Below are 25,984 nucleotides of genomic sequence, written 5' to 3' on the forward strand. Positions count from 1 at the left end.
TGTTTTGTAAGTTGTTTCTAGATTTTGATAAGATGTATCTGACATCATTTGTAAATATAGATTCCAACAATCTAAAACATATTTGGTTAATTTATGTAGAACTTTTGAAATATCTTAAGGAAAATAATGTTCAAAATCAGACAATAAGTTTAGTTTTGTGTACATAATTAGGTTTTCCATGGTCAATAAATTATAATTAAATAACTATGGTATGGTAGTGCAAGACTCCTAGTCCGCGAAATACCAAGGCAGTTTTGGGCAAAAAATATTTCTTCAATGCTTTCAAAAAGCCAATTCATAATGTTATTGTTGTAATAATGGTGTTTAACCCAAATTTGACCGCGATCACCCAGCCAACCAGTTTTCCTAACTAATTCGTTTGTTTGTAACCAGAAAACTGTTGTATCGTCGCCTAATTACCGGTACCCAGTCAAGTAGCCTTTTTGAAAATTATTAACAAAAGCTACTGTAGGGTTACAAATGTAATACTACTGTCGTGGTGCTATAGCAGGGGTCGGCAACCTTTTTCTAGTTGCGGGCCTAAACCAAACTAGAAAGGTCTCTGCGGGCCGCGCAATAAGTTAACCAAGAATTGTGTTATTAAAATGTTAGAACAACTGTGAATCAGGCGGATATCAGATTTTTTTGCACTTTAAGACGTGTTTAATCACATTTAAGGAGGCAGTAATGGGTTGGCGCCAAGCAAAAACAATATATATTTTCGCACTTATGTATAGTTAAAGTAGTCAAAAAGTATGTAAAATGGACCTGTGTATATTTTGTCAAAAAGGCGGCGGGCCGGATGAATTTCTTGGACGGGCCGGATCCGGCCTGCGGGCCGTAGGTTGCCGACCCCTGTGCTGTAGGCTGCAGGAAATATCCAGCCTGTGATAGTTTTCCGGTCGTATGTTCGCGGCAATAACTTAAGCTTTTGTCGCGTGATATCTAGACGTTACTACCGTGGTCCGTGGCTTACAGTTTGAGAACCAGACTTGGACAACTAGATTTATTTTTTCCTTTTAAAATTAAGTAGAATTAAAATTGGAGCATTTTAGTTTTTCTAAACTAGATTAGAATTAGAATTAGTATGTTTTGAGTTTTCTCAAATTAGATTAGTATTAAAATAACCGAATTTCTAACACAAAATAATTGAACTGGAACTTGAAATAAATCACGTGTAATTATTTACAACCAGTTTAATTTATTCTTATTAGAACGCGAATGGTAAGTATGTGTGTGCTAATTTTTATGCTATTTGGACTAAATATTACATACAAGTCGTTCCGACCAAATAATTATAACTGAAATTCTGTATTTGAACTGATAGACTAAATATGCCGTTGGACAAAGTAGAATTTTTCGTGAAATCCGAACTAGATTAGAATTAAAATTAATGCCTTCAAGCAATTCACAAATTAGATTAGAATTAGAATTAGCTTCAATTTGCTCTAATTCAATGAATTAGAAAACTAGAATGATCTACTTGTCCTAGGCTGAGCTCAACTGCCAATTGCTCGATTGAAGTAAACTCAGCTGTGTACAAACACTGGGTACGTAATAGAGCTGAAGAACCTGTGCATGTTTACTGTTTGCTTAGTCAGCATATTGTAGAATCGATATGCTAGCTATAGTCGAAGTGCGCTTGCCTAGCTATAGTCAAATGTACTTGCGCTTTGACTAGCTGTTTGTTGGTATAAAATAACCAGGAACAATTTAGCCCCAAGCAGGCTTAATTCCTAGTTCGTTAGTTAGTCATTTTTTTAAGTCAATAAGCCGACTCATTCAGTATACTAGGAAGTACAGCGAATAGCCATTTTAAATCGCTCTTGATATTTTATTGTACGTTGCAAGAATACTATAAAATAACATAGCATATTGGGCCTCTGTCAAGGCAAACACAGATATAGTGTCAATGACAATCAACAGTTCAAGTCCAGAAACGAGTAAGTTGCAAGTTTGTCGCGTAACAACTTGTGCTACAGCGTCTTTGAAAGTAGGCCTACTCGACTGTAACGTTTCTCTTTGTTGCAGGAATTTGTGGTTTTGGAGTCTGACAACCTGGGCTGCTGTACAGTAACATGGTAAAAGGCTGAGAAATGATGAAAAATGATGTCACTCGCAGCAATCGATGCAGAACGATTCTTGGCTACGGTTTTGCGGTGTTATCAGCTTTAAGCTCAGCCAGCATGGCTTTGCTGACTAAGTTTGTCAACGACGCCGATTCCTATCAGATTCTTTTCTACCGATGGCTGGTACAGTACGTCGCCTTGTTGCCCGTGATGACTCGTAAGCGGGCGATTTTTAAGGAACGTGATATGAGAATATACGTTTTTCTGGCAGGCAGGGCCATCAGCGGAGTCTTGTCGTCAAACGGCTACTTTCTAAGCTTTTCGTTTCTTACTGTATCAGACGCCACAACAATACTATTAACCTCCGCTGCACTTGTCGGATTTTTCAGTTTTATCATTCTCAAAGGTATGCAATTTTTGGGAACACACAATAAGACTTAAAAAGCAACAATACCTATAACAGAAAAATCTATAAAACTATAGTATTAAGACCAACGACATAATAAGCTGAATACGCAGTATTCCAGTACAGCATAAGATCAAAATCGTCTAAATAAGACCTAAATCTGTCGGAATTAGGCCTAAATTCATCGGAATAAGGCCTAAACTCATGGCAATAAGGCTTAAATTTATCGGAATAAGTCCTAAATTCATTGGAATAAGGCCAAGTTCATCGGAATAAGGCCGAAATTTATCGAACGAAGGCCTAAATTCTTTGAAAGAAGACCTGAATGGCCAAATTAACGCCCGAACCTGTGGGTAGAGGGGATGGGAGGATCGGGGGCCATCGGCCGTTTTGGTGACTACGTTCGGACGCCCTACTTTGACCGGCCCGTCAGGGCGCGGGGTTTTGGCTCCGGATATTTGGTCCTGTTTGTGGTTATTGGTGGGTAATGGGTAGGGTTACAAAATGGGTTAGTGTTGAAATTATTAGGGGAGTTAGTGATGTACTTAGGGGTGGGGTTTGGGGTTGGTTAAAGTGTTGTTTAGGCCTGATTATGAGCATTTAGGTCTTATTCTGACGTATTTAGGACTTATTCCGATTTGAAGTTACTAATACCATTAGGTGTTAGTCCTATTTTGGCCTTATTCCGAATTGTGTTTTATTTTGACGTTGGTGTTGTTCTTATCTCGGTCTTATGGCTGGAGTCCCAATTTTTTCACTTACGGGTCTTACAAAATAACGCAAAACAAATCATGATTATGTTTTGAAAGCAACTAAACCACATTAAATACCATATATTTTCGACAAAAGCAACGTTTGTACTTGATCGAAGTTTAAGGACACTATATTTCATCTCCACCAGTTAATAAATCAATTTAGGCAAACTGACTGGAATGGTCAAAATATCCAAAATTGTGTATAAAATGAAATCAATATCCTTGGCATACCAATTTGGAAAGCTACATTGCGATTTGAGTGTGTCTTAGCTCATCATGTACAGTATTGCTATTGATCTATGTGTCAATACAAATAAACAAATATCGATTTACATCGATTGAATGCAAATGACACCAACGCGAAATGCTTTTATTTAAATACAAACTATGTACAACCGAGAAAATAAGTAGAAATGTTGTTTTTAAAGGGTTTATACCAGGGGTACTTAAATTGGGATCCATGGGCCCTTGGGGGTCCGTGAACTAATTGTAGGGGGTCCATGAAGGCCAAGTTGAAATATTAGTGTATATTTAAGAACTAGGCGAATCAATTTTTTAAATAAAAAAGTTTAATTAGAAATAAAACGTTTTAGCACGGAATGTATTTAGAATCATTTTCCTAAAATCATCAGCATATTTCTGAAGACTATTTGTATTGTGACGTCAAATTATGACGTCATTTTTGACAGTTGCTTGCCTACCGTGGTTCACGCGAAGCAAACAAAATGTTTTGGGTCCGCTGTAAACGAAGTTTAGAAGCCCTATTTATACAACTGGTGTTTTGCTCACCGTGATGTTTATTTTATTCTACCGGTAACAAAATTAAATTTATTTGTTTTTTATATCTACCAGAGCCGTACGGGTTGCCCGACTTATTCCTATCCCTTCTTGCCCTGGTTGGACTCACCTTCGTCGCCCAACCGACCTTTATCTTTCATCAATCTGTCGAAGAATTGTCAACAACGCCGAACAGACCTTTTGGAATCTTGATATGCAGCGGTGCGGCTGTGATGAACGCCTTGACTGGTGTGTGTATCCGGGCTATGGGCACCAAGGTACATTTTAGTCTGTCGCTGATAGTATACGGCCTTTTCGGCCTGGCAATGAACGTTACTATTTTTTTGTTCACGGGTGGCTTCAAGTTGCCCTGCCAAACTGACTTGCTGTTCATTTCGTTGGTCGCTTTTTGCGGACTCGGAGGGGTTGTATTTATGACTCTAGCGTACCAGAGAGCGCCTGCCGGACCGGCGTCCATCGTCCAAACCAGTTCAGTCGCATTTTCCTTTCTGTTCGAATACTGGTTCTTCGGCGTTTCTCCCTCAATCTTCAGCGTCATTGGCTCGACTGTAATCGTCCTCAGTGCTACTGGATTGGCCGTTCTAAGCTATAGACGAGATATCAACCGAGCAAAAAAGACTAATTTAGAAACCGATTCAACCCGTTAAACCATATAAATGACCTGGCCTCAGTCTAAAACAACATCTTTAAGGAAGGACTGATATTATTTTTCAAGGTCAACTAATGTGTTTTTGCTGTGAGACAAGCGCCAATAAATCACATCTCTTCCTAGTGTCGTTAATGCAGCCTATAGGAGTATAGGGACTCTCGAATGTTTTGTTAAAATTAAAATTGTAAACATGCTGGTAACGATTTTATAGTTATAGGCAGTGTAACGCTATACACCTTTCCTTAAACATTGTAACAAGGAAATTTAACCCCGATAAAAACAATGCTTTAGAATTGCCTACAAAATGCAGTCAAGTGGTTGCCAAAACTATGTTTTTGGGTCCGAAAATGTTTAGGTGCCATGTTTACTAACTATCAGAAAGAAAACCAAAACTATGTTACCTAATTCTATGCGTTCGTTAAGTAACAACAATATAACTTTGGCTAAGGGCAAACTAAAATGTGTGTAGCAATACAAACGCTGCGTGTTATGCCGCGCATAGGGCGTTATAATAGCTGTAAGTTTGCACCGCATAATGGCTTTCGCACTATTTTACTTCGTGATCAATTTTTTAACTTGCCATATTACCTCACTTGACTAAAAAGGTATTTGCCTCAATGCTCTAATCGACTGGCGTGGTATAAAAGTTTTACGCCGCATGTTACAGCCGGATATTGTAGCACGCATCCAAAGTGCAATTTTGTATGATGCTTTTGAAATAGAACTAAATAATTTACTATAGCACACAACACTTGGCAAAGCATATCATACACCTTTTAACGAAAACCGTGACATTTCCCCATTGGGAGTAAACCTTAGACGGAAAACTTTAGGTTGTAGTGCTGCACCAATTATTGTTGACGTTTGGTATTGTTTATTGGATTTATCGTTTGTACTTATGTTGTTCTTTTCACTCTTTCTTTCTCACTCACTTTCCATCACTTATCTCCACTTTTGCGCCTCACCTTTCACGCTTTATTTCTTATCTTATCACGTTTTCCGTTGGCACACAATAATTAGTTACAATTGACACATCACCATTTTTTCTTTCGTTGTTGTAACTAGCGTTAACGAAAACCAATGCCGGCAGTCGTGTTTTTGGGCTAGCTTGGTATCATTATAGAAACCCTGGGAATTGACGTTTCTGTCACATCATTAGGCGTTGGCCGCTTTTCGTTGTTTAAGTGTTTTATTATTTTTCGTTGTCGCTTATTTTAATACAATTAAAAGACACGCATTGTAGTGCTTGGCAGCCGACAGGCCGTGAAGTAGAGTTCTGGAATAGTTTAACGTAACAGTAGCAGCAATTGTTTAGACTTGCATGATATCGTGATAACCTAAAAAAAACTGCGTCAACCGTAAAAAAAAATCTTAATGCTTTCCCACAATAAGACTATCAACTTATAAGAAAAAGGTCTGTCTGAAAGCTACGTTGAATCGACTGGCGTGGTAAAAATCATTATCGCTCTAATCTGCTTGACTGTAAAAAAAATAAAATTCATTTGTTCGTATTGCGAGATTAAATTACTCTTTATGTTCACAGTTTTTTTGCACAATGTAACAAACTATGTAACCAAAAAGCAGCGTTATGTGCTACCAAACTGCATCCAACGTAAAAAGAAACCCGTTGGAAAAGGAAAATTGCTCTCTCTTAAAACTGCCGCAATGTATTTACCTGTTTATTTTTACCTGGTAAAGGACTATTGGCGTTCTTCCGTCGTTCTCAACCAATTACAGCTGCAATAATCGCGAAAGTTTGCAAAATTCAACTAAATTTTGCGTGGTTAGGCCTATGATGACAAAAAACAATTCATTATGACGTGGGCTCCGTATGCTAGCGTCATAAAAAATAGTTTGCCTCGTGGATAGACCTTGACTATGAACGATAAATGTAACCAAAAAGTGATGTTACGGATTCGTCAGAGGGCTAATAAATATGAAACTGTATTTTCCAATGGTAGCCTATAACAGTTTTACTTACAGTATGCCTTAACGTTGCACTATACGTGACGTTACACGTTCAGTACATATAAATTGTATAAAATATTTTATGTGTGTTTTTTATTGCGCTGTGTAACCTTCATTGTAAAGCAGAAAAGGCGATGATTGTCACTTGACTGTTGGCCGCTGATTGTGTCTAAAAGGGTTTAACTTTCTCGACTGGTGTGGTATAAAAGTTTGCTGAAGTCGTATGTCACAGCCAATGGTTTAAAACTTCAAACAATATTGTGATAGTTTGACATTCAACTATAGTGCAGCGTTGTGTGTTTTTTCTGTAATGGTACAACAAAATACTTGACTGTAGCCCAAATTTGGCTAAGCGTGTCATACAACTTTTGAGTGACGAAAACCCGTGACATTTATCGGCCCAGAATTGGGCTACTAACAAACGTAAAACTTTAAGTTGTAAGAGCAACTGTTTAGACTGTTAAGTTTGTGACGTCGCTTTCACTTATTTTATTCTATCGCGCGACTTCTCGCCGGAGAGGAAGCAGTATGAGCGACTAGCTCTGTCTGTCTCTTTAGGATCACATGCGACCGACCGAAGAACATATGGCGGCGACAATCGACCGGCGGGCGAAGTTTACCACGTATTATAAGATATACATCTTTTCTTCTGGATATAATCAAAGATGCAAAATCTCATTATTTTTTTAAGCTCGCAGCATGTGCAACAATATGCTACAACCACAATGCGAGAAACAGTACGATCCAACTGGTTGCAAAGCCGTCGTGACGATACTGGATTCTACGGATAAAGCTGTGACACTTTTCTAGTTACGTGCGTATATTATTCTTTATCAATAAGTTAAACGTTATGCTGTTCTTGTTCTATTTTTCTTAACAGATCCCTATAGTCCACCGCTGTCTGCTAATCAAGCTTCTCCTAAGCTGGCGTTGTTCGCAGCAACTATGACATTTAGAAAAGTTTTTCATATTCCACACTCATGGTTGCGTTTTGCCCTCATTCTACAGCTTTATTGGCTCGACTGTTAATGTTTTTTAGCGCGACCGGGTTGGCGGTTTAAGACAGTGGTTTTAAAGGGGTGCAAAATCTCAAGCAATAAGACCATAAAAACTTTTGCAAAATTTGCCTTTTGTTTGGTTGAGCCAGGGTGATTGATACTCGGGTTCTTAATAGCTGTTTTTAAAGTTAGGAACGATTAGCATTGCAGATAAAACTTTGGATTTGTAGTTTGCTTAAATCGTGTTGACAGCTTCGAAGTTACACCGCATTGGCCAATCAATTGGTGAAAGTGGAGTTGTCAAATGTACACTACGTTTTTATATATTAACATTGTCAATTATATACAAACGTTAATGAATCAACTGCAAAGCAATTTTTAGCCTAAGCGCCAACAGTGGAAGCTGCATTAACGTCGTTTCCTGAAAGCAACACTGCCAGGCACGCTTTTCGTCCGACATTCATCAAATCGCATGGGCTTCCGAAGGGCTGGCTATCATTGTGGTACCTCAAACGAAGGGCGCACAAGTCAAACCCAGTCTAAGCTAAACGGTTTAGTAATTTCAGTGCATTTTTTCGCACAAGTCGAAGTTCTGTAACGTTGCTTGGTAAGAAAAGTATTGCTCATGTCATTGGAAGTTTCAATGCACTACGTAACATAAATTTATTTTTGTGAACTACAACTTTGTTTCGTTATAGTGAAATTTACTCGCTTGATAACAGCGATAAAATTATATTATTTTGACTAGAGGTTTAAAACAGGTTGTCCTAAAAGAAAAAGCGGAATTTAACCCCTTCAAAAATTGGTGCTTGTTTTTTTTGTTCTGCCTCGCTAACAAACTATACCTTTAGGAATCTGCTTTAAAAACGAAAATGAATGCCCTAGCAAGCATAGCAATTGTACTGGCTTCCCTTGTAAGCGCAGCTCACTGCGAAACCTGTGTTACCGGATTTGTTTTAAACTATCAACCGTTCGGCCATGTAGAAAATTGGGCGGACAAAACGTGCAAGTCTGGAGAGAAATGCATAATCGAGAATTTCACAATGGACGTGGTAGCTGATTACTTTTTACCAGGTTTGTAGATTTATATGTCATAGAAATAACATACCGCGCTTCTCACCGTAAAATCCCAGACGAGTCATTTGAAAAGTATTTTAAGTCGAAGTCAAGCCTTTTGCCCAAAATAGCAAGTCAAGTCCCAGTTCAAGTCATTATTTACCGTCAAAGTTAGTAATTATTAGAACTATTGAACTCTAAGTCAAGGCATAAACATAAAACTTTAACCAGTGGTTCTCAACCTTTTATGGTTTGCGGCACCCCTCAGAAATATTTGCGGCACCAAGACTAGGTTTTTCCGTAGGTAAATAAGTTATTTTAACACTTGTGCTTCTTTCTGAAGTTGGTTTTAGATATTTTAAAAGAAAGTAATAATTGATCGCTTGACCGGGCTAATATAGTTATAAACAATTTACCGATGCACAGATACCTTAGTTCAGGAGTATTGATTTATTTTTGTTATGCAGAATAACAAAGCAATTAACGCCATTCCAAATGTTTGTTACAGTACAGATGACTTTGAAAATCCAAGAATGTCAAGCACAAAAGGAATGCCTTGAGGTTACTTGCAATCAAGTTTATGATGCACTGTTAAAGAAGTACCAACCAAAACTGACCCAAAATGGCATAACCTCGGAACGTCTCGCGTAAGTTCGCGCTGTTCTTTGTTGATTTTTTCGAAAAAAAAAACACAAAACCATAAAAGTTTGTGTACAATAAGTGTGATTCGAAGGGTGAAATAAATGCTCCAACACCATTGTGAATAGTATGATATCGCTTTTAAAGTTTGTAAGGTTAAAAAATTGAAATTTAAGTGGTTTTCATTTTACAGAAACTGCAAGCGAGTATGTTGAGTCACCAGCGAATGTAGAACCAAGTAAAGAAAAATGAAGAATCAACCAATACAAATATTTTGTGAATTTCTAACGTCAAAAGATTAATGAGGGCAAACATTATCGCTAAAACTTTATTTCGTCTTTAACTTAATATTTTGTATTTGGCCGACCAACTTGCAACGCTCCTGTTTTTAAATTTATGCTTGTACGTTTTGTCAGCGCTGTTTATTCTTTATACGCGAACCAAAAATTGATGCGAAAATTTTGTAAAGAATGACGCTTCCCTTTTTCTTTAAACTGCTTTTTTCAATAATGTGAATAGAAATATCGAATACAAAGAATGCAGCCTATCTTAGTTTTAGTATTGTTGTTTCTGCAAGTTTGTCACAGTTCAGATTTACTTTGATTAGGGCCGATCTCAAGTGCATTGAAAGCGTTAACTACTGCAGTCGATGACCGAACCATACCAAATTGTGACACTTTTTTGGTCGCGAGTATTATGTTACAAATTAACCTGATGCCGCCGGTTTAAATCTTGCGCGAAATTAAATTTAAACATCGTCAGGTACAACGTATATAGCAAGCGAACTACAAAAGAACAAGTTTACCTCTTTTATGTTGGAAACATCAACAGTAAGAAAATGAAAACTCGCTTTTTATAGTTCTCCATGGAATCAGCATTAATGATAAACATGATAAAATTGATAACTCAATAGACAATTGCACTGCTTCACATTTCGTTCTTGCAAAGGTTCACTTTGAAATTGTAACTAGCTTGGAGGTACAATTATAAGTTTAAAAGATTGTCAGTAAAAATAATTGAGATATACGCCAAAGTATCTTCTGCTAATACAGAAACTTTTCGGAATGAGCTATTTTAAAGAAGTGTGTCAATTAAGGGCGCCCTACGGCATATATCAAATTTAGCGACAATATTTTTCTATACTGTGTCCTTTTTTGAAATCTGTGCAAAAGAAAAACAGTACAAAATAAGTTCTTCCTAAGATAAAACTTCCTACTGGATATGCACGTTACATTTCAATAAACATCAAGTTTGGCAAAATAGACCGTTCAAAACAAGCTAATGTCTTGTCCATGTAATATATAAGGAAAATGTTGATTGACTATAAAAATGAAACATTTTGTTTGCCTAGTCCAGTGGTTCTCAAACTTTTTTCTTTCGTGGCCCATTTACGTTGCAAAAAAATTCTGTGGCCCTAAGAAAAAACTTTAAAATAGGTTTAGAACAAAATAACACAGCAGAGCATATTTCAAAATAGATTTTAAAATATTCAACCGTGCATTAGTGAGATACTTGCGGCTGAACAATAAGTTTACATTTCTTTTTAATTCCTCCCCAAGCCATTATTCCTGTAAAATTAAATATAATGACACGAATGAAACTAAATGTAGCTTTTTAAATTTGTCTGTGGCACACCGGTAAGCCACGGCCCACATTTTGATAACCGCTGGCCTAGTCGGAAGGCCGGACAAAGCCCTAAAATCAGGACTGTAATACATGACGTATGGTACGTCTATAGGTTTAAGATTTTTCTCAAAATAAATCGTAAGCAAAAGTTCCGAGACAATATTGTTTAAATATTAGATCCAACATGAAGATATCTGAACCTCGTTTAAATAATGTATCTACACTCTTTATTCAATTTTGGAAAACAAACTTTTACATATATTTCTGATTTTATCTAATAGTTACTATAAGCAGGTTTAGAGGCTTACGGATGCAACATTACCATTGCAACTGAAGGTTAAGCACCAATATTACAAGAAAGTTCGCTAAACTGCCTATACCAATACCTGTTTAGCAGTTTATTCTTTATCCGAAAATTGTTTCACATAGTTTGTTATCTCTTTTTTAGAATTTTTAGGGTGTCATATAATTTATTTGGGCAAAACTGGAAGGTTGATTGGCCATTTGTCCGAATTACTCAATATTAATTATGTATAAATAGTGGCAATATTGCAGTTTTCCATCAATCGGATAACGCTTAAATCCAAAAATCCTTTTACCAAACTATCCTTTTACCAACTATTTTGCCTCTGAACGAATGTACACCAGCTATTTTGCATTAGAAGATTGGAATAAATTACATTGGACGTGTATTGAATATTTCCCATTTCAAATAAACAGACTTGAAAAAAAATCCTGGTCATGGCGTCCTTATAATTCTTGTACACAAAAGTACTATAAAAAAGCTAAAATCGTTATAGTTTTTAGAAATCTTTTATTAGACTCAGAAATAAAAGATTATTCATTGTCTTTGGTATCCATGTTAACGTCTGTTGGTGCAGTCGACACTGTTGTAACATTCTGAGGTGGAATCGGAAGTTTGCCGTTGCATAACGCCCAGTTGCAGCACTCATGAAGACAGGAGCTGTAACAGATGTTTGCTTTTAAAGAGAAGGAAACTGATATAGGCTAACAATGTTGGTTTGCAAAATTTTCGTACACCGTGTATTTGCTTATTAACCCCAAGATTTACAAGCGTAAATTCAGTGTTTACCAAGCTGTTTTCCCAGTTTGTAAAAGCTTACGCATCCCCTCATCACTTTTTTCATGTTTGATCAGGAAGCGACTATTCATTATACAATATTTTTGTAAACCCCGGTTGGTCGTCAAAATTAAAAAATATTGAAATGCTTACTCAATACTGTCCACCGTCACGCCAGCTTCGTCCAATAAACTCTTGTACTTGCTGTCCAGTAAATGCTGTCCGGTTTGCTCACAACTTGCAATGCACCGGGCTTCGTTGGCACAGTCCGCCATTTGTACGCCCACCAAGTAGTAGAGCCACCAGTAGTAGACGGTTACTGCACCTTTAAGGCGAACGCAACGTTCCCCGGCCTGACATTCGACTTCGTTCCAATCACTGTGTGTGTACAGCCAGGACTGGACAGCGTAACCCTCGTTACACCGCAAAGCCAAAGCTGTACGGATTTTAAGCGCACAGAGTAGCGTTAGACAAAACAGAATGAGACGCCCCTTCATAGTTGCTAAGTTTCCTATCTTATACCTCTCGAAAGTGGATAGAATGATGCGGTCTACAGATAAATAACAGTTGACAAGATTTCACCCTTTGCTGCTAAATGGGCCCAATAAATGTATAAGGCATTTTTTTATGAAAACCAGTGTTGTAAACAAGTCATTTTGAAATGACTTAAGTCCAAGTCAAGTCCCCGAATCAATAACAAGTCGAGTCCAAGTCATCGGTTGCCCAAGTCAAGTCCCAGTAAAGTCATAATTAGAGCAAGTCAACTTCTAGTCCAGCCCTTGCCAAAAAAATAAAACTTTAAATTATGAAAACCGGCAAACTCCTCCGATTATTATGAGCAACCCAAGTCAAAAATAACACAAAAGCAGCATACAACAAGCAAATTCTTTTATGTGCAAAGATTGGGCTAAATAACACAATTTTATAATAAATTGCTTAATTAAAACAACTTATTTTAATCCAAGTCATTTGCCCAAAAGACTTAAGTCAAGTCAAGTATTTTTGCCCAAAAGACTTGAGTCATGTCAAGTTATTTAAAAACAATAACTTAAGTGCACTTAAGTCAAGTCATTGACTTAAGTCATTTCAACACTGATGAAAACAGCTTTTCAAAATAACTGCCATACGAAAAAAATAGGAAACGAATGACAGTCTTTATATATTCGTATATGCGTGATCTAGTTGCTCTTGAAGTACTACTGAGCAACGATTGACAGGCCATCTCAGTTGCCTGGTGCTGCCTTCGGTTTGTTAACATCTGCCATTAAGCCAATCATAAGCCCGCGTCAAGCAAGTGAACCACTTTTATTATACAAGCATGTCTATTTCCGTGATTTAAGTCTTCTAAACTAAACAACAATAAAAGAACTTTTTTGTGCAATTCCTAATTCGAATCGAATGGGTTTATAAGAGAATCTTTTTTTTATTGTTTTTTCTGTCTATTTATCGATTAAATGGCGCAAACAAATTATGGCAGTAAACTTCTTGAGAGGTTGACCGCATGATAAAATAACAACTAAAATTACCAAATTTTAAGTTTAGATCGCCGGCCATGGTCAACAGCAGCAATCGATTAAAGCCTAATTGAAATATAAAACATATTCAACATATTCCAACCACATCTATCAGTACATTGATTACAGCATTGCCTTTGTAAAATCCTAAAGGAGATTTTGCTAGTTTGCCATAAAGCTTTACCTACACAAATGACTAAAATTGACTACATTGCGTACTTTTAGATTTCTACCTTTCAACCATTAAAACAATAGCTACACGTTAGTATCAAAGTTCATAAACGTGTCATTAATGGATTTGTCGGACTTAAATGACCCGCCTCTCGTTCTGTACCCGGCTTTAAACGGTTTATTCAGGAAAAAACAAAAAGTGATAAATGCAACGTGCACATTGAGGCCGACAATTTTATGATGTTTTTTTTTAAAGACACGCGATTCCCCCGAAACATTTCTCCATGGTGCTTATACCCGGCAGCATTGAATAAGTTATAATTCCGTTGCTCTACCAGGAACGCACAGGGTTGATTAGGACTTAAATAGATGTGTTTCATGTTGTTAGAATTCAGATCACGCCACATAACTTCCACGGTACATCCGCATGGCGGACTTGATGAATGAATACTCTCTAGTTACTTCCTGTCTGCGGTGGGTGTTTAAAGCCGGCGTGGACTCAGCACAATTCAGTATAAATTGTGACGGTGCTCGCAATCTACGGGAAACGGTAGACACCAGTCGATTTGCACTTTAGCACCGTCCTGTTACTGAAATGCGTAAACCGGTAGAGACATTTAAACGTGTCACAAACGGTTGCCAAAAAAGGGTGTCTGATTTATGTACTTGCGTGTGCTTGGAAATCATTTGCTTAACGTTTCATTTCGGACGCGACGCACAAAGTTATACGTCTAGAAATCCGGCGACTTCAATTAGGCCTAAAAAAACATTGGAAATTTACCATATTGCAGGCATAGCTAACCAACTAAAGCCCAAGAACAATTGTAACTTTGATTTAACGCATAGCCCCACGGTGTAAATCAGGGTAGCCAAACTAGACGGTTTGTGGGCCTAATTCTACCGGCCCTCGGAATATTTCCTTAATTAAGATAAAGACCAGTTAAAATCTTTTGGACGCGATTCTAAACTAAATTTTGACCAAGTTTTGAATTGAACAGCATTTTACCAGAACACTTTTGTTGCATTGTGATTTCTATTTTCTTCGTTTAACGATGATCAAGATCTTAAAGATCAACACTAAATTTTACATCCGGTCGGCGATCTTCACCCTTTACAGTTTTCCGCCCAAGTTTCTTAGCTTCTGATGTAAACCTATACATGCTCGAAGACAACTATACAACCACCGAGTTTCTCACAGTACTGAAGTAAGTTGAACAATAACCCGGAACTCGCGTTTAATATTTTAGGAGCACAACATTTATTGATGCAAATAATTAACAAAATATACCCACAATTTTGTCTTTTCACAAGGCCAGTTTCCTAAAATTCGTATAGTTAAACCCGAAAAGACTTTTTACGTGGTTTCGTGCTCCTGTTGAATCTTTCTTTCTATTTTGACATTCTTGACAAACTGTATTGCACGTCGCACATACCGTTTACCGAAAACAAACATATCTTACTATTTTACCCGTGTTTAAATTTGTTTTACGAAATTTAAACAAAAAAAATAAATAAAAATATCCCAAATCTCTGTTCCAATGCCTCGTTGTCAAGAAAACAGCATATTTTTTTAATATCTTATGGATTCCTAGCAATCGCATTGTAATCCAATTCGAAGGCTATATAGTTAGTTTGTCATACCGCAAAGAAACTTGCTGCAGAATACGAAAAAATAGCGAACTGAATACATTCCAACAAACACGGACTAACTTTACAAAGCAAAATTATAAATAAAAATATAAATATTCAGTGGGACATTCCAACATGCAAAACTGAAATATTTAAAACGTACATAAACCAACTTTCAACAGTGTCAATGGTTTACAGACAATAAGTGTGCCCTTAAATAGCAGTGTTGTAAACAAGACAGTTAGAAATGACTTATGTCCCATTTAAGTAGTTCGACTTAAGGTAACGTCAAGTCTTTTGCGAGTAAATATCACGTGAAGTTCCAATGAAGTCCTGATTAGAGTAAATCACTTTCATGTGAAGTCCTTGTTATAAATATACAGACGTTTGAAATTAAGCGGGGTAATCTCGTCTGATTATGAGCAATAACTCACGTAAAAAATAACATAAACGCAACATATCGCAAGCAAAATATTTTACGTGCAAATGTTAATTCTAAATGGCCCAATTCAGGCCTATACAACCTTTTCACTAACCCTAAACTACATCCCATCACTAAATCCCCTAAGATTTGAACCCTAACCCAATTTCTACCCCTGTCATTATCAATTTTTTACCCCTGCCATTACCCCCGACCCCAAACAGGGACAAACAATCCGGTGGCAAAACAGCGGCGCCTAAACGGCGCAGGTCAAGCTAAGGCATTCCAATGTCGACAACAAAACGGTGATGTCAGACCTATGGCTCCGGATCGTCACCTACTCTCTCCCTACAGTTTCAGGCTTGGTTTTGGCCATTTAGGTCTTATTCCGATGAATTTAGAACTGATTCGACAGATTTCGGTCTTATTCAGACTATTAAGATCTTATTCTGTCGTGGATATTACATCTATTTCTTTCGTAGATATAGATCTTCTTTTGTTGTGGCTGTTATAATATTCATTAATTTAATTATAATTAATAATTATCGGAATTCATCTAAATGTTTAGCATATGAAATTTATACTATTGTTAAAATAGTCTAGTCCAACTATTTGCAAATCATTTGATAAAGTTGTTTAATGGAATCTATCCACTTATAAATGGAAAAGTTTGTCGACCGGTTGCCGCAAGTTTGTCGATCAGTCACGTTCGCACGCGCTTTAGGGAGACAAACAGAGCAACGTCGCTCATATTGCGCCCTCTTAAGCGAGTCGCCGGGCGAGTGGGTAAAATACAAAGAAACTCATGTGCTCCCAGACAGAAACAAAATTGTTTCTTTCTATGAGAGAAAGTCGCGCATCTTAAGCGAGCGCCGTCGCAAACCGGTCACGGGTAAGCAATTTCTATTTCCCAGGCGTTTGTTAGTAATTCTAGATCGTTTAAATGTCGCTACATATTTTGTTGCAGTGCTTAAAAAACCGTGTGAAAAGAGTAATTCAATTCCAAACCTTATTAGTCAAGGGACGACCAGCGCTTTAGTGTTTTACAATAGGCTACACGTAAAGACAAAAAAAATACATAATATATAACCAAATTGTTACCGAACGTGTGCAACGTTCCAAGTAAATACTTCGGTTTAAATTTTTTAGCAGTTTGTTTAAAAAGTTTAGGCGTTCGAAAAATATTGCGTTTGTTGTCGCTGTTTGAACACTAAGCAAATTTACTTTTCAAACTACTGTCGAACAAATACTACTACCACACGGGTCGTATACTAAACATAATTTGATTAAACATCAGGAAACCTGCATGGATATCGTTATACAAGCCTTGCCAGCAATATTACGATGGTGATTGAGGCCAAAGCCTAATAGCTTCTTACAATGGGTTTAACCACGCAATGCTTGGCAGAGTTCGCAAAATATTGCGAGCAATTTACCAGTAAGCATTTGCTTTTTAATTACGCTTTGCAGTTTGTTCAATCACGTAAATAGTCTATGTACGCAAAAAAATCGTTTATTGCAGCGTTAAATTACATCAGTTACAGTTCGTATCACATGTGTTGCAAGTTCACAAACCTGAGCTGGAATAATATAGTGGGCCGTGCACGCCAAATGAAAACACTTCCACACGCATTTCTCGTCGACGGCACACTGTCTGACATTTCATCTTTCTGTTTCCCCAAAGGCTGGATATTTCAAACTAAACCCTTCTCCACAATTCCTGGATTGAGCTGCGGCAACAAGACAAGCCGGTGCTAAGGTTATGCCGACGAGACCGTTCATTTTTATTTTTGCAAAATCTTTCCTTCAAGCAAATTCTAAAAACTATAGTTACAACTGATCAAACAGAAGTTGCAATAAACATGGTGGAACTATATGCAATTGATATAGGATTTTGTCGACATCGCGAAACTCGTATATTACACAGTGGCATTGTGCAACTCAATGATAATACTCAGACATACTGCAGTATAACAGCGATTAAAGAACATTCTCCTAACTTGCAAAACCCTGACTAAAGAAACAAGTTAGCAATGTTTCAAATCTTCCTCATGAGCGCAATCGTTTTTCTGTAGCCGATGTAACCATCAGTAGCACTATAGCCATGCCCATATGGACATGGTATACAGTTAAAAAATGGGGAATAATTTCAGGAAAATAACTATTCGTAGCTTGATAGCTACAATAAAAAAGAATGTTTATGTCTGATTTGTTTCCTGTCAGGAAATCAATTATTTAAATCCACCAAACTTCGAAGAAAAATAACTTTAATATAATTTTGTTTAGAAACTAAACAAAGAAGTACTACAAATTAATAGAAACATATATCAATAGACGTGTTAGATAGAAAAAGATAATTTTATTTATCGCTTCTAACGAAATAATAGGAAACTGGATCATATTGGTTGTGTTTGTGACCACAATTTGAAATATTTGTTTTACATTATTTTACATTTTCTATGTTTTTCGTTATACATAAACTCTTTATGGGTTCGTTATTTCGATGAGTCAGTTGGACCTAAATTACAAAACGTAATAAAGAATGGAAGACGTGAAACTGCGCGGAAATTTTAAATACCAATAATGTTTTATTCAATGGCCAACCACAAAAATGTGCTGGGTTCATTTAAGGGTTTATGGGCCTCTCATCTGCGTCGATAGTTGAAAGTCCAATTATACATTAATGTTTAACCTTCTGTCCGGCTAGCCTTTGGTCAACCGCTGCTTGCTTCAGTGATCACGCCGCATCGAAAGGGCATAAATAAAAAGCACGAGGTAAGCTTCAACGTTTGGGTTTTCGTGCATGATGGAATAGACTTTGCCCATTGACCTTTTTAAATCAAACAAAGCAAAAGAGCAACTCAGATAAATTTAATTCCACCAGGTGCCAGTAAACAGAGTATAGTCAATCCAGTTAGTTGCGTTTTACATATTTGATACCAGTTAAAGCTTAGAAAGAATAGAGGACAAAATACTTAAATGTATTTGCTATGAGGGCGAACTTTATTTGATAATTTTGTAATATTAAAAAAAAACAAAAAAAAACCTTAGTTTATTAAAATTCGTTTATCCGTTATATCCAATTCTGTATGCTTAAGTTCGATTTGAAAACTAGAAATAAATCATTATCATTGTATTTTCTGATGGAGAATGAACAATGTTAATACCCTCATTGGAAACAGTATATGCCTTATTCAGTCGACTAACTTTGATTGTTCTACTTATGTTAGTACCCTAAGAATCAGTTACAAGCCTAAAGGCAACAGTAATTGCTTCAATATAGTTTCAAAATAGAGCACCAACGATGTCAATCCACGTGCCGGGTAAATGTGTTAAGCGATTAGCGGTTTCTTTGAAACTAGGTCATTGTGAAGAAAGAACTCACTGGATTAGTTCGTAAAATACCTGGGCGCACCAAGTCGCTGGGCTAAGTTCAAGTAGCTGTCAGCCAGGCGCGGATTTAGGATGACGTCACAAGTTACACAATCGTTGCGTCATAAAAAGTAACCTCCAGACCAGCACCACAAAGTTCGTTTGTTTTGTAATGTTTTAAGTAGGGGAGGTATTACTTTCAATACAAAAGCAATATTACAAAGATGGCAGCGATTTGCGCGAGACGAAAAATGCCTTTATATCATTTAAATTGCACAAAATTACATTTTCAAGGGTGCAATAAAACGCACGACGCTTTAGTTCTAAAACGGTCTCACCATAATGGGCCAAGTCACACTAGAAACGTAATTCATACTTTTTTGCATTTACGTATAGTTAAACTAGTCAACACATACAGTTTGGTGGGCAGATTTTTTGTTCACCATTGGTTAACTAAGAGTAAAAAAAAGTAAAAAAGAGGGTAATGAGTTGTGGCTCGATTCTTCCCAATGGCCAAAAAGAGGGATGGAATTTCTGAGCAAAGTCAGTAGTCGTATGAGCCCAGTCCTCTGTAAACCTGTTTCCACTAGGGAGCAGGTGCCGCCACGGAGGTAGGGCCCGAGTTAAAGATGCGCAAGTCAGTAGTGGTCTCAGACCAGTCCTCTGACAACCTGTCTCCACTAGGGAGCAGGTGGGCCACGGAGGTAGGTCCCGAGTTAAAGCTGCGTAAGTCAGTAGTGGTCTCAGACCAGTCCTCTGACAACCTGTTTCCACTAGGGAGCAGGTGCCGCCACGGTGGTAGGGCCCGAGTTAAAGCTGCGTAAGTCAGTAGTGGTCTCAGACCAGTCCTCTGACAACCTGTCTCCACTAGGGAGCAGGTGCCGCCACGGAGGTAGGGCCCGAGTTGTAAACTGCGCAAAGCAGAAGGTAAACTTTTCAACCTTTTGTTTGTGGCGGTAGTATAGGTAAGTAGTAATAAGTAGTAGGTAAGTAGTAGGTTAGTAACAAATGTTTAGTTATTTTAATATTTAGTTATACTTTCCAAAAAACAGGTTTCTCTAGGAAAAAAAGGCAGGATTCTACTGAATTAGGCAAGACTCCACAGGGAGCAAACTTACCTTATTCAAGTGAGTAGGAGCGTGACCACGTGGCGCCCGTACCCTTGAATCTGCCCTTTATGCTTACCTTATATCAGGAATCGGCAACCTTTTTCTAGTCGCGGGCTAAAACGAAACTCAGAAAGGTCTCTGCGAAAAAAAAATCGTACTTAAACGTTTTTCCGACAATGAAACGTAAAATATAAAACTAAATATTTTTATATCAACACTCTAATATTTTAGCTGATGAACAGTTTAATGTGATATTATAGTGAATTACCTATACGGAAATCTTGCAGGGGTGCCGCAATCTATTACGTATATCTGAGGTGTGGCGCAAACCATAAAAGCCACTGATTGGAAGGTTAAGACCTGGACTTTTCTGGATGCAAACAGCGGAAACGAGGGTCGGCGTCTATTGACGCGATGTCGAAGCCGAATGAAAACCGCTCCGGGCCAAAGAAGAGCGACTCCGACTCGACGCAAGACAAACCATCCTGTTCCGAACGCTGCCGCTCATCCGGCGGTCTTTTGCTCGCACTTCTCGGGGCAGCGCTATTGGCCGTCTCCAACCTGCTCATAAAGTGGCTGGGCGCCGACGCGGACTCGACCCAAGTCGTGCTGGCCCGGGCCTGGCTACAGTACATCTGGCTGGTTCCGCACCTTACTTTGCGGGGAGAGCGCATTGTGAGGCCGCGCATGAGCACTAACGCCCTTCTGCTGGCGCGAGGCGTGCTTGGTATGATGTCAGGCTGGTCGCTTGTCCTTTCGCTTAAGTTCGTGCCCCTCGGCGACGCGGTCGCCATTCAGTACACGCACGTGGTCATGGTGGGATTGTTCGCCCACTGCTGCCTGAACGGTAGGCTATAATATATTTGTTTTATTTTTTTACTAAGGTTGGTTTGACTTGTTCTTTTCGTTGTGTGTTGTTGCTGTCCAAAAGTTTCTGTCTCTTGTGACATCATAAAGCATCTATTATGCTTCAATATACATGCTATAAACGATCGTTTCATTATTTTCGAAAGTTCAATATTTTCAAAAGTTAAAAATATCAAAATAATTGCACAGTGTCCACCAAGCAATTTTTTTAGAAAAGTTGCGGAACTGCTCCTATAAACAAGTACAACGCAATTTGCAATCTTTTTTACTGAAAGAAACGTGCATTTGTTAGTATAAAACGTGGTCGGTGTTTACAAATACGCTGATTCAATATTCTTGATCCAGGAGTTAAAGTATGGGATGATTTTCTTATGGGGGCGATAAATTTGTTTTTAGCGGAACGCGTGAAAACAGAGATCACGTCACTACGTTACGTCATATAAAGACGTCCAAAACATATAACGTTTAGAAACCTAAGATTTATCATGCGATGTACATCACAAATGTGCAACTTAGATACTCGTTCAAATGCATTGAAGGAGATGGTGGTGACAAACGGACATGCACTGCTATAAATAAATCGCACATTTTCATTGAAAACTATCGCTGACTTAGAATGCCTTAAATTTCTTTTTGGGGGAGGAATACTTTGGCTACTTTTAGTATTATTTAAAACTAAAATCGTGCTTTATTCAAGAATAAGGTTTTGTACAGGTGCTAATAACCCTTCTTTATTTTTTAACAGAAATTTGCGGGTTCGCTGACCTTCTTCTTTCGTTTTTCACACTCGTAGGGCTCACTTTCGTCGCTCAGCCAACGTTCCTCTTTCCCCAATCGGCAACACCGAATACAAACAGGTCGCCGCAAGCTGGCACAAGGGCGATCGGCATAATGTTTGCCTTTGCATCGGCCGTACTAACCGCATGTACGTACGTGGTGGTGCGCAAGATGGGCTCTGGCGTTCACTTTAGCCTGTCGCTCTTTTATTACACAACCATCACAATTATCGCCAGCGCGGTCTCACTGCTCGCGAGCGCCCACACGCGGATGTCCTGCCTCGGCGATTTAGGCCTGATGGTAGCGTCAGGCGTTGCAGGGTTTGCGGCTCAGATCGTCACTACAATGGCGCTGCAGCGTGAAGCTGCTGGCCCAGTAACGCTGGTGGGATCTTCGCAGGTGATTTTCGCCTTTCTTCTGCAGTTTTTATTCTTCGGTGGCCAGACCAGTTGGCCGAGTATTGTCGGCGCCGTTCTAATTCTGTCGTGCGCCGTTGCGTTAACCGGGCGAAAAATATTCAACAAGGAAAGCTAGTGGCTTGTTGGCGTCGTGGAAGAAAGAGCCAGATTTTTTTCTTGCTTGCAAAGTAAACCTTTGGTAAAATTATTGCTTTTTGTGTAGGTCTCTATATTGCCTGTTTATTGTTTTACGGTACACAGTTTTTAACACATTTATGTTACTTATACGTCGAACGCATTAGTGCTTACTAAATTTAAATCTAACCATTTATATTCTATTGGGACAAATTGATCGTTGGGAACTGTTTTCCTTTGTTTTTTTCAGGCAAAAGAAAATCTATAAATCACCTTGTTAAATATCTCCATGTCCAACATTATATTATATAGTCGCTTATACTGCTTCTTTTCAGCTTTTCCAAGGAGTATTTTAACCGTCATCGAATAATTTTGTTAACCAATTTCGTACTCAGTGCAAGGATATAGGCATCAACAATCCACATCGATCATGTTTGCGCCACTTTGACCAACGCTATAGCGCAAAATTGTGTTCGTTTTATCATTTCCTATTTATAGACCCAAATCAATTAATAGTTTTGTTACAAGTTTGCGCAGAGAGTTATCTGGTATGTAGTTTTGGATAACGCTGATCTTATAAATTAGTGATGGGATAACTAAGATTTATAGAACACAGATTTGTCCTAGAAGGGTGAGCCCTCGGGACGACCATTCATTTAGTAATGTATCTATATTGCTTAAAAACTTAACGATGTTTAAAGAAATAGGTCACCTCGGGACATGTTTGGAACATTTTTTGTCTAACTAGCTAAATAAGCCTGCAAGCCAACCTAACTTCTTATATAAATATAGACCCCCTTTCTAACCTGTCGCCCGGGGCCGACGTAAAACGCAAGTGATTTATTCACGTTAATTTTACAACCTGACATAAGGCCGAATTCGTTGAGAACATTAAAAACTCTGTCCAAATCACCCTTAAGGAAAATCAAGCTGTTATTTGCAAGTAGAGATAAATTTTACAACAGCTTAATACCTACAAATTCATCAGCACGTAGTGCTGAGACCAGGCACTCTGTACACCTTACAAATAGGGTAGGGGAGAGTGGGTCGCCTTGCCTCACACCACGTTCAATTACGAATGCCGTGAAGAGAATTGTTGTTCGTGATTTACAATATTGGGTTGCTGTAGCAAGACCGCAGCCAGTGTAAAATGTTGTTTCCGAAACCAAAGATTTGCATAACTTCGTATGTAAAGTCCCACTCGCTTATATATGTCTATTGTCTAGGAATAGCACGGCTCCCGGGATCTCGCAAGATTCAATTGATCCATAATATCAAATTAAAGTCGAAATTATCTCCAATAAACCTACCCGACACCCGTGGTAAAACTATTTTAGTCGTGGCTTGTTGTAAGTTTCCCTTAATACTATTTTTATTACTTTTAATACGAATTTTAGTCGGTTTTAAGCAGTGTTATTGGTCTCTTAGTTTAAAGGATCAACGTTACCGCGCTCTGGGATTGCGTTGGGCTGAAACAACTTCAGTAGGAGTATATCCCTGATCTCAGGCCTAAATGCTCGAAAAAAGCTCTATTAGACACCCATCCAGCCCCGGGGATTTATTTTCGGCATAAAAAGGACAGCTTATGTTAGATGTCGTAGTTAAACATAAGTGGCATACCATCAAACCAAATAGCGGTACCACCACTGGAACATTACGATTCTTTCAGCTGACGATTCAATTCTCGCCGGTGGCTCAAAACGGTCAATCCTGTAGCACTGAGAATGATTATAGCCGAACCAATGACGCTGTAGAGTGAAGGGACAACGCCGAGGAACCAGTATTCGAACAGAAAGGAAAACACGACTTGACTGGTTTGGACGATGGACGCCGGTCCGGCAGGCGCTCTCTGGTACGCTAAAGTCATGAAGAGAACGCCTTCAAGTCCGGAAAATGCGACCGACGAAATGAACAGCAATTCAGTTTGGCAGGGCAGCTTGAAGCCAGTAGTGAACGCCAAAATAATGGGGTTTATTATCAAACCAACTAGCGCGTAGACTATCAGCGATAGGCTAAACTGCACCTTAGTGCCCATGCCCCGTACACACACCGGACAAGGCGCTTCCGATAGCGCCAATGATGCATATTAACACTCCGAAACCTCGCTTGGACGTTGTGGACAAGTCTTCGGCAGATTGGTGAAAGATAAAGGTTGGTTGGGCGACGAAGGTGAGTCCAACCAGGGCCAAAAGAGATAGGCATAAGTCGGGCAAACCGTACGGCTCTGCAAGATAGAAAAATAGGATTGTCTATACGAGCAATATCACATACGAAAAACTAGCATCGACAAAATCGAATAATCTTAAACACCTCTTAGAGTAGAACACAGCTGCAAACGTGAAATTTGTTTCAATCTATACCGATAAAAATAGCGAAGTATCACTATTAGAAATGAGGGTATGTGAAACTTGGATTTTATTACGACACTGATCGTAAAACCCTAACTTATGAACAAAAAGGATCCTATCGGATCCAAATACGATTAAAGTCATTACCACGGCCAATATACTTGGGGAAGAATTAAAAAAGAAAGTAAGTTTATTGTTCAGCCACAAGTATCTCACTAATGCACGGTTGAATAAATAATCTGAAATAAGTTCTGCTGTGTTTTGTTGTAATCTAAACCCATTTTACAGTTCTTTCTTTCATAAAACTATTGGGCCACAGAATTGTTTGGCGTCGTAAATAGGCCACGAAAGAAAAAAGGTTGAGAACCACTGAGGTGGAACGCTGCGCTAATTCGCAACTATCGCTGTAATATCGGACCAGCACCGATTCTAATTACCTCTGATATCTGGTAATGGCTACCGTTCGATGTGAAAGGACATTGTCAGTGTCACAAATTGCATTATCACTATAGGGCGATTATTTCTTGACCAACAAAATTAGAAATTTTGACCTAAAAAAATGAAATTTCGATTTCAAGTCATTGATTTACTGGGAATTGTAATTTAAACTATTAGACTAAACAGGAAAGCTCCTAAAGTGTTTTGAGCTGGTATATATCTAAGTCAAGTTTTATTAAATGCAGCATACTTATTTAAACCAGTTGTAATACGTGCAAAAATCGCTCATCTTTGAGAATAATCCAACTGAAAAATCCCACAAGGGCTGAGTAGATGTACATTATTGTCGTGGCGTCCGAAGCAGTTAAAAACACGAGGCCCAGGAAATAAGCGTTTGACTGCAGATTTCCAAAGATGCCCCTGCCTAGCAAAAATAGGTTTATTTTCGTTTCCCGTTTCTTGAAAATCGCCCGTTTACGAGTCATCACAGGCAGCATGGCAACGTATTGAACCAGCCATCGGAAACACAGAATTTGATAAGAGTCGGTATCTTTGACAAATTTCACCAGCAACGCCATGGAAGCCTACTTAAAGCAGATAACAGCGCGAAACCGTATCCAAAAAAAGTTCTGTACTGACTTTTGCGTAAGACTTTATTTTCGACCATATTTCTAGTCTTGTAGATCGTACAAGTCTGTACCAGCAGCCGATTGTCTTTAACAGTTCTGTTTGGGATGCAATCTTTCTCAGTAAGAAAATG

At 38.3% G+C, this 25,984-nt stretch overlaps 4 protein-coding genes across 4 annotated transcripts; 2 read left to right on the top strand and 2 right to left on the bottom strand.

Moving 5' to 3' along the window:
• Nucleotides 1-8,498: 8,498 nt before the first annotated feature.
• Nucleotides 8,499-9,885, top strand: LOC146138570 (uncharacterized). Its single transcript, XM_083394318.1, has 3 exons — nt 8,499-8,717; nt 9,208-9,346; nt 9,532-9,885. The coding sequence occupies exons 1-3, from the start codon at nt 8,516-8,518 to the stop codon at nt 9,551-9,553; spliced, it is 363 nt and encodes a 120-aa protein (XP_083250444.1). The 5' UTR covers nt 8,499-8,515; the 3' UTR covers nt 9,554-9,885.
• Nucleotides 9,886-11,681: 1,796 nt separating this feature from the next.
• On the bottom strand, nt 11,682-12,587 carry LOC146138571 (uncharacterized). The gene is made up of 2 exons (XM_083394768.1): nt 12,199-12,587; nt 11,682-11,928 (listed from the first exon to the last, which is right to left on the bottom strand). The coding sequence occupies exons 1-2, from the start codon at nt 12,540-12,542 to the stop codon at nt 11,802-11,804; spliced, it is 471 nt and encodes a 156-aa protein (XP_083250894.1). The 5' UTR covers nt 12,543-12,587; the 3' UTR covers nt 11,682-11,801.
• An 8,088-nt stretch (nt 12,588-20,675) lies between these two features.
• Nucleotides 20,676-22,439, top strand: LOC146138572 (solute carrier family 35 member G1-like). Its single transcript, XM_083394602.1, has 2 exons — nt 20,676-21,108; nt 21,874-22,439. Exons 1-2 carry the CDS (start codon nt 20,676-20,678, stop codon nt 22,437-22,439), a joined length of 999 nt encoding a protein of 332 aa, XP_083250728.1.
• A 1,653-nt stretch (nt 22,440-24,092) lies between these two features.
• LOC146138573 (solute carrier family 35 member G1-like) lies at nt 24,093-25,565 on the bottom strand. Its single transcript, XM_083394603.1, has 3 exons — nt 25,497-25,565; nt 24,489-24,687; nt 24,093-24,424 (listed from the first exon to the last, which is right to left on the bottom strand). Exons 1-3 carry the CDS (start codon nt 25,563-25,565, stop codon nt 24,093-24,095), a joined length of 600 nt encoding a protein of 199 aa, XP_083250729.1.
• Nucleotides 25,566-25,984: the final 419 nt, after the last annotated feature.

The sequence above is a fragment of the Ascidiella aspersa genome, chromosome 7 (genome assembly GCF_963924565.1).
Source record: "Ascidiella aspersa chromosome 7, kaAscAspe10.2, whole genome shotgun sequence".
NCBI lineage: Eukaryota > Metazoa > Chordata > Ascidiacea > Phlebobranchia > Ascidiidae > Ascidiella > Ascidiella aspersa.

Excerpts from the sequence above, each read along its gene's own strand:
- LOC146138570 (XM_083394318.1), top strand. The coding sequence starts at position 8,516 with ATGAATGCCCTAGCAAGCATAGCAATTGTACTGGCTTCCCTTGTAAGC. Across the intron at positions 8,718-9,207 it reads AGCTGATTACTTTTTACCAG|TACAGATGACTTTGAAAATC; the intron begins GTTTGTAGATTT and ends TGTTTGTTACAG. Across the intron at positions 9,347-9,531 it reads ATAACCTCGGAACGTCTCGC|AAACTGCAAGCGAGTATGTT; the intron begins GTAAGTTCGCGC and ends TTCATTTTACAG.
- LOC146138571 (XM_083394768.1), bottom strand. The coding sequence starts at position 12,542 with ATGAAGGGGCGTCTCATTCTGTTTTGTCTAACGCTACTCTGTGCGCTT. Across the intron at positions 11,929-12,198 it reads GTGACGGTGGACAGTATTGA|CTCCTGTCTTCATGAGTGCT; the intron begins GTAAGCATTTCA and ends CATCTGTTACAG.
- LOC146138572 (XM_083394602.1), top strand. The coding sequence starts at position 20,676 with ATGTCGAAGCCGAATGAAAACCGCTCCGGGCCAAAGAAGAGCGACTCC. Across the intron at positions 21,109-21,873 it reads CGCCCACTGCTGCCTGAACG|AAATTTGCGGGTTCGCTGAC; the intron begins GTAGGCTATAAT and ends ATTTTTTAACAG.
- LOC146138573 (XM_083394603.1), bottom strand. The coding sequence starts at position 25,565 with ATGTACATCTACTCAGCCCTTGTGGGATTTTTCAGTTGGATTATTCTC. Across the intron at positions 24,688-25,496 it reads AAGATGAGCGATTTTTGCAC|ACAATCCTATTTTTCTATCT; the intron begins GTATTACAACTG and ends TTGCTCGTATAG. Across the intron at positions 24,425-24,488 it reads TATCGGAAGCGCCTTGTCCG|TTGGTTTGATAATAAACCCC; the intron begins GTGTGTGTACGG and ends TCTACGCGCTAG.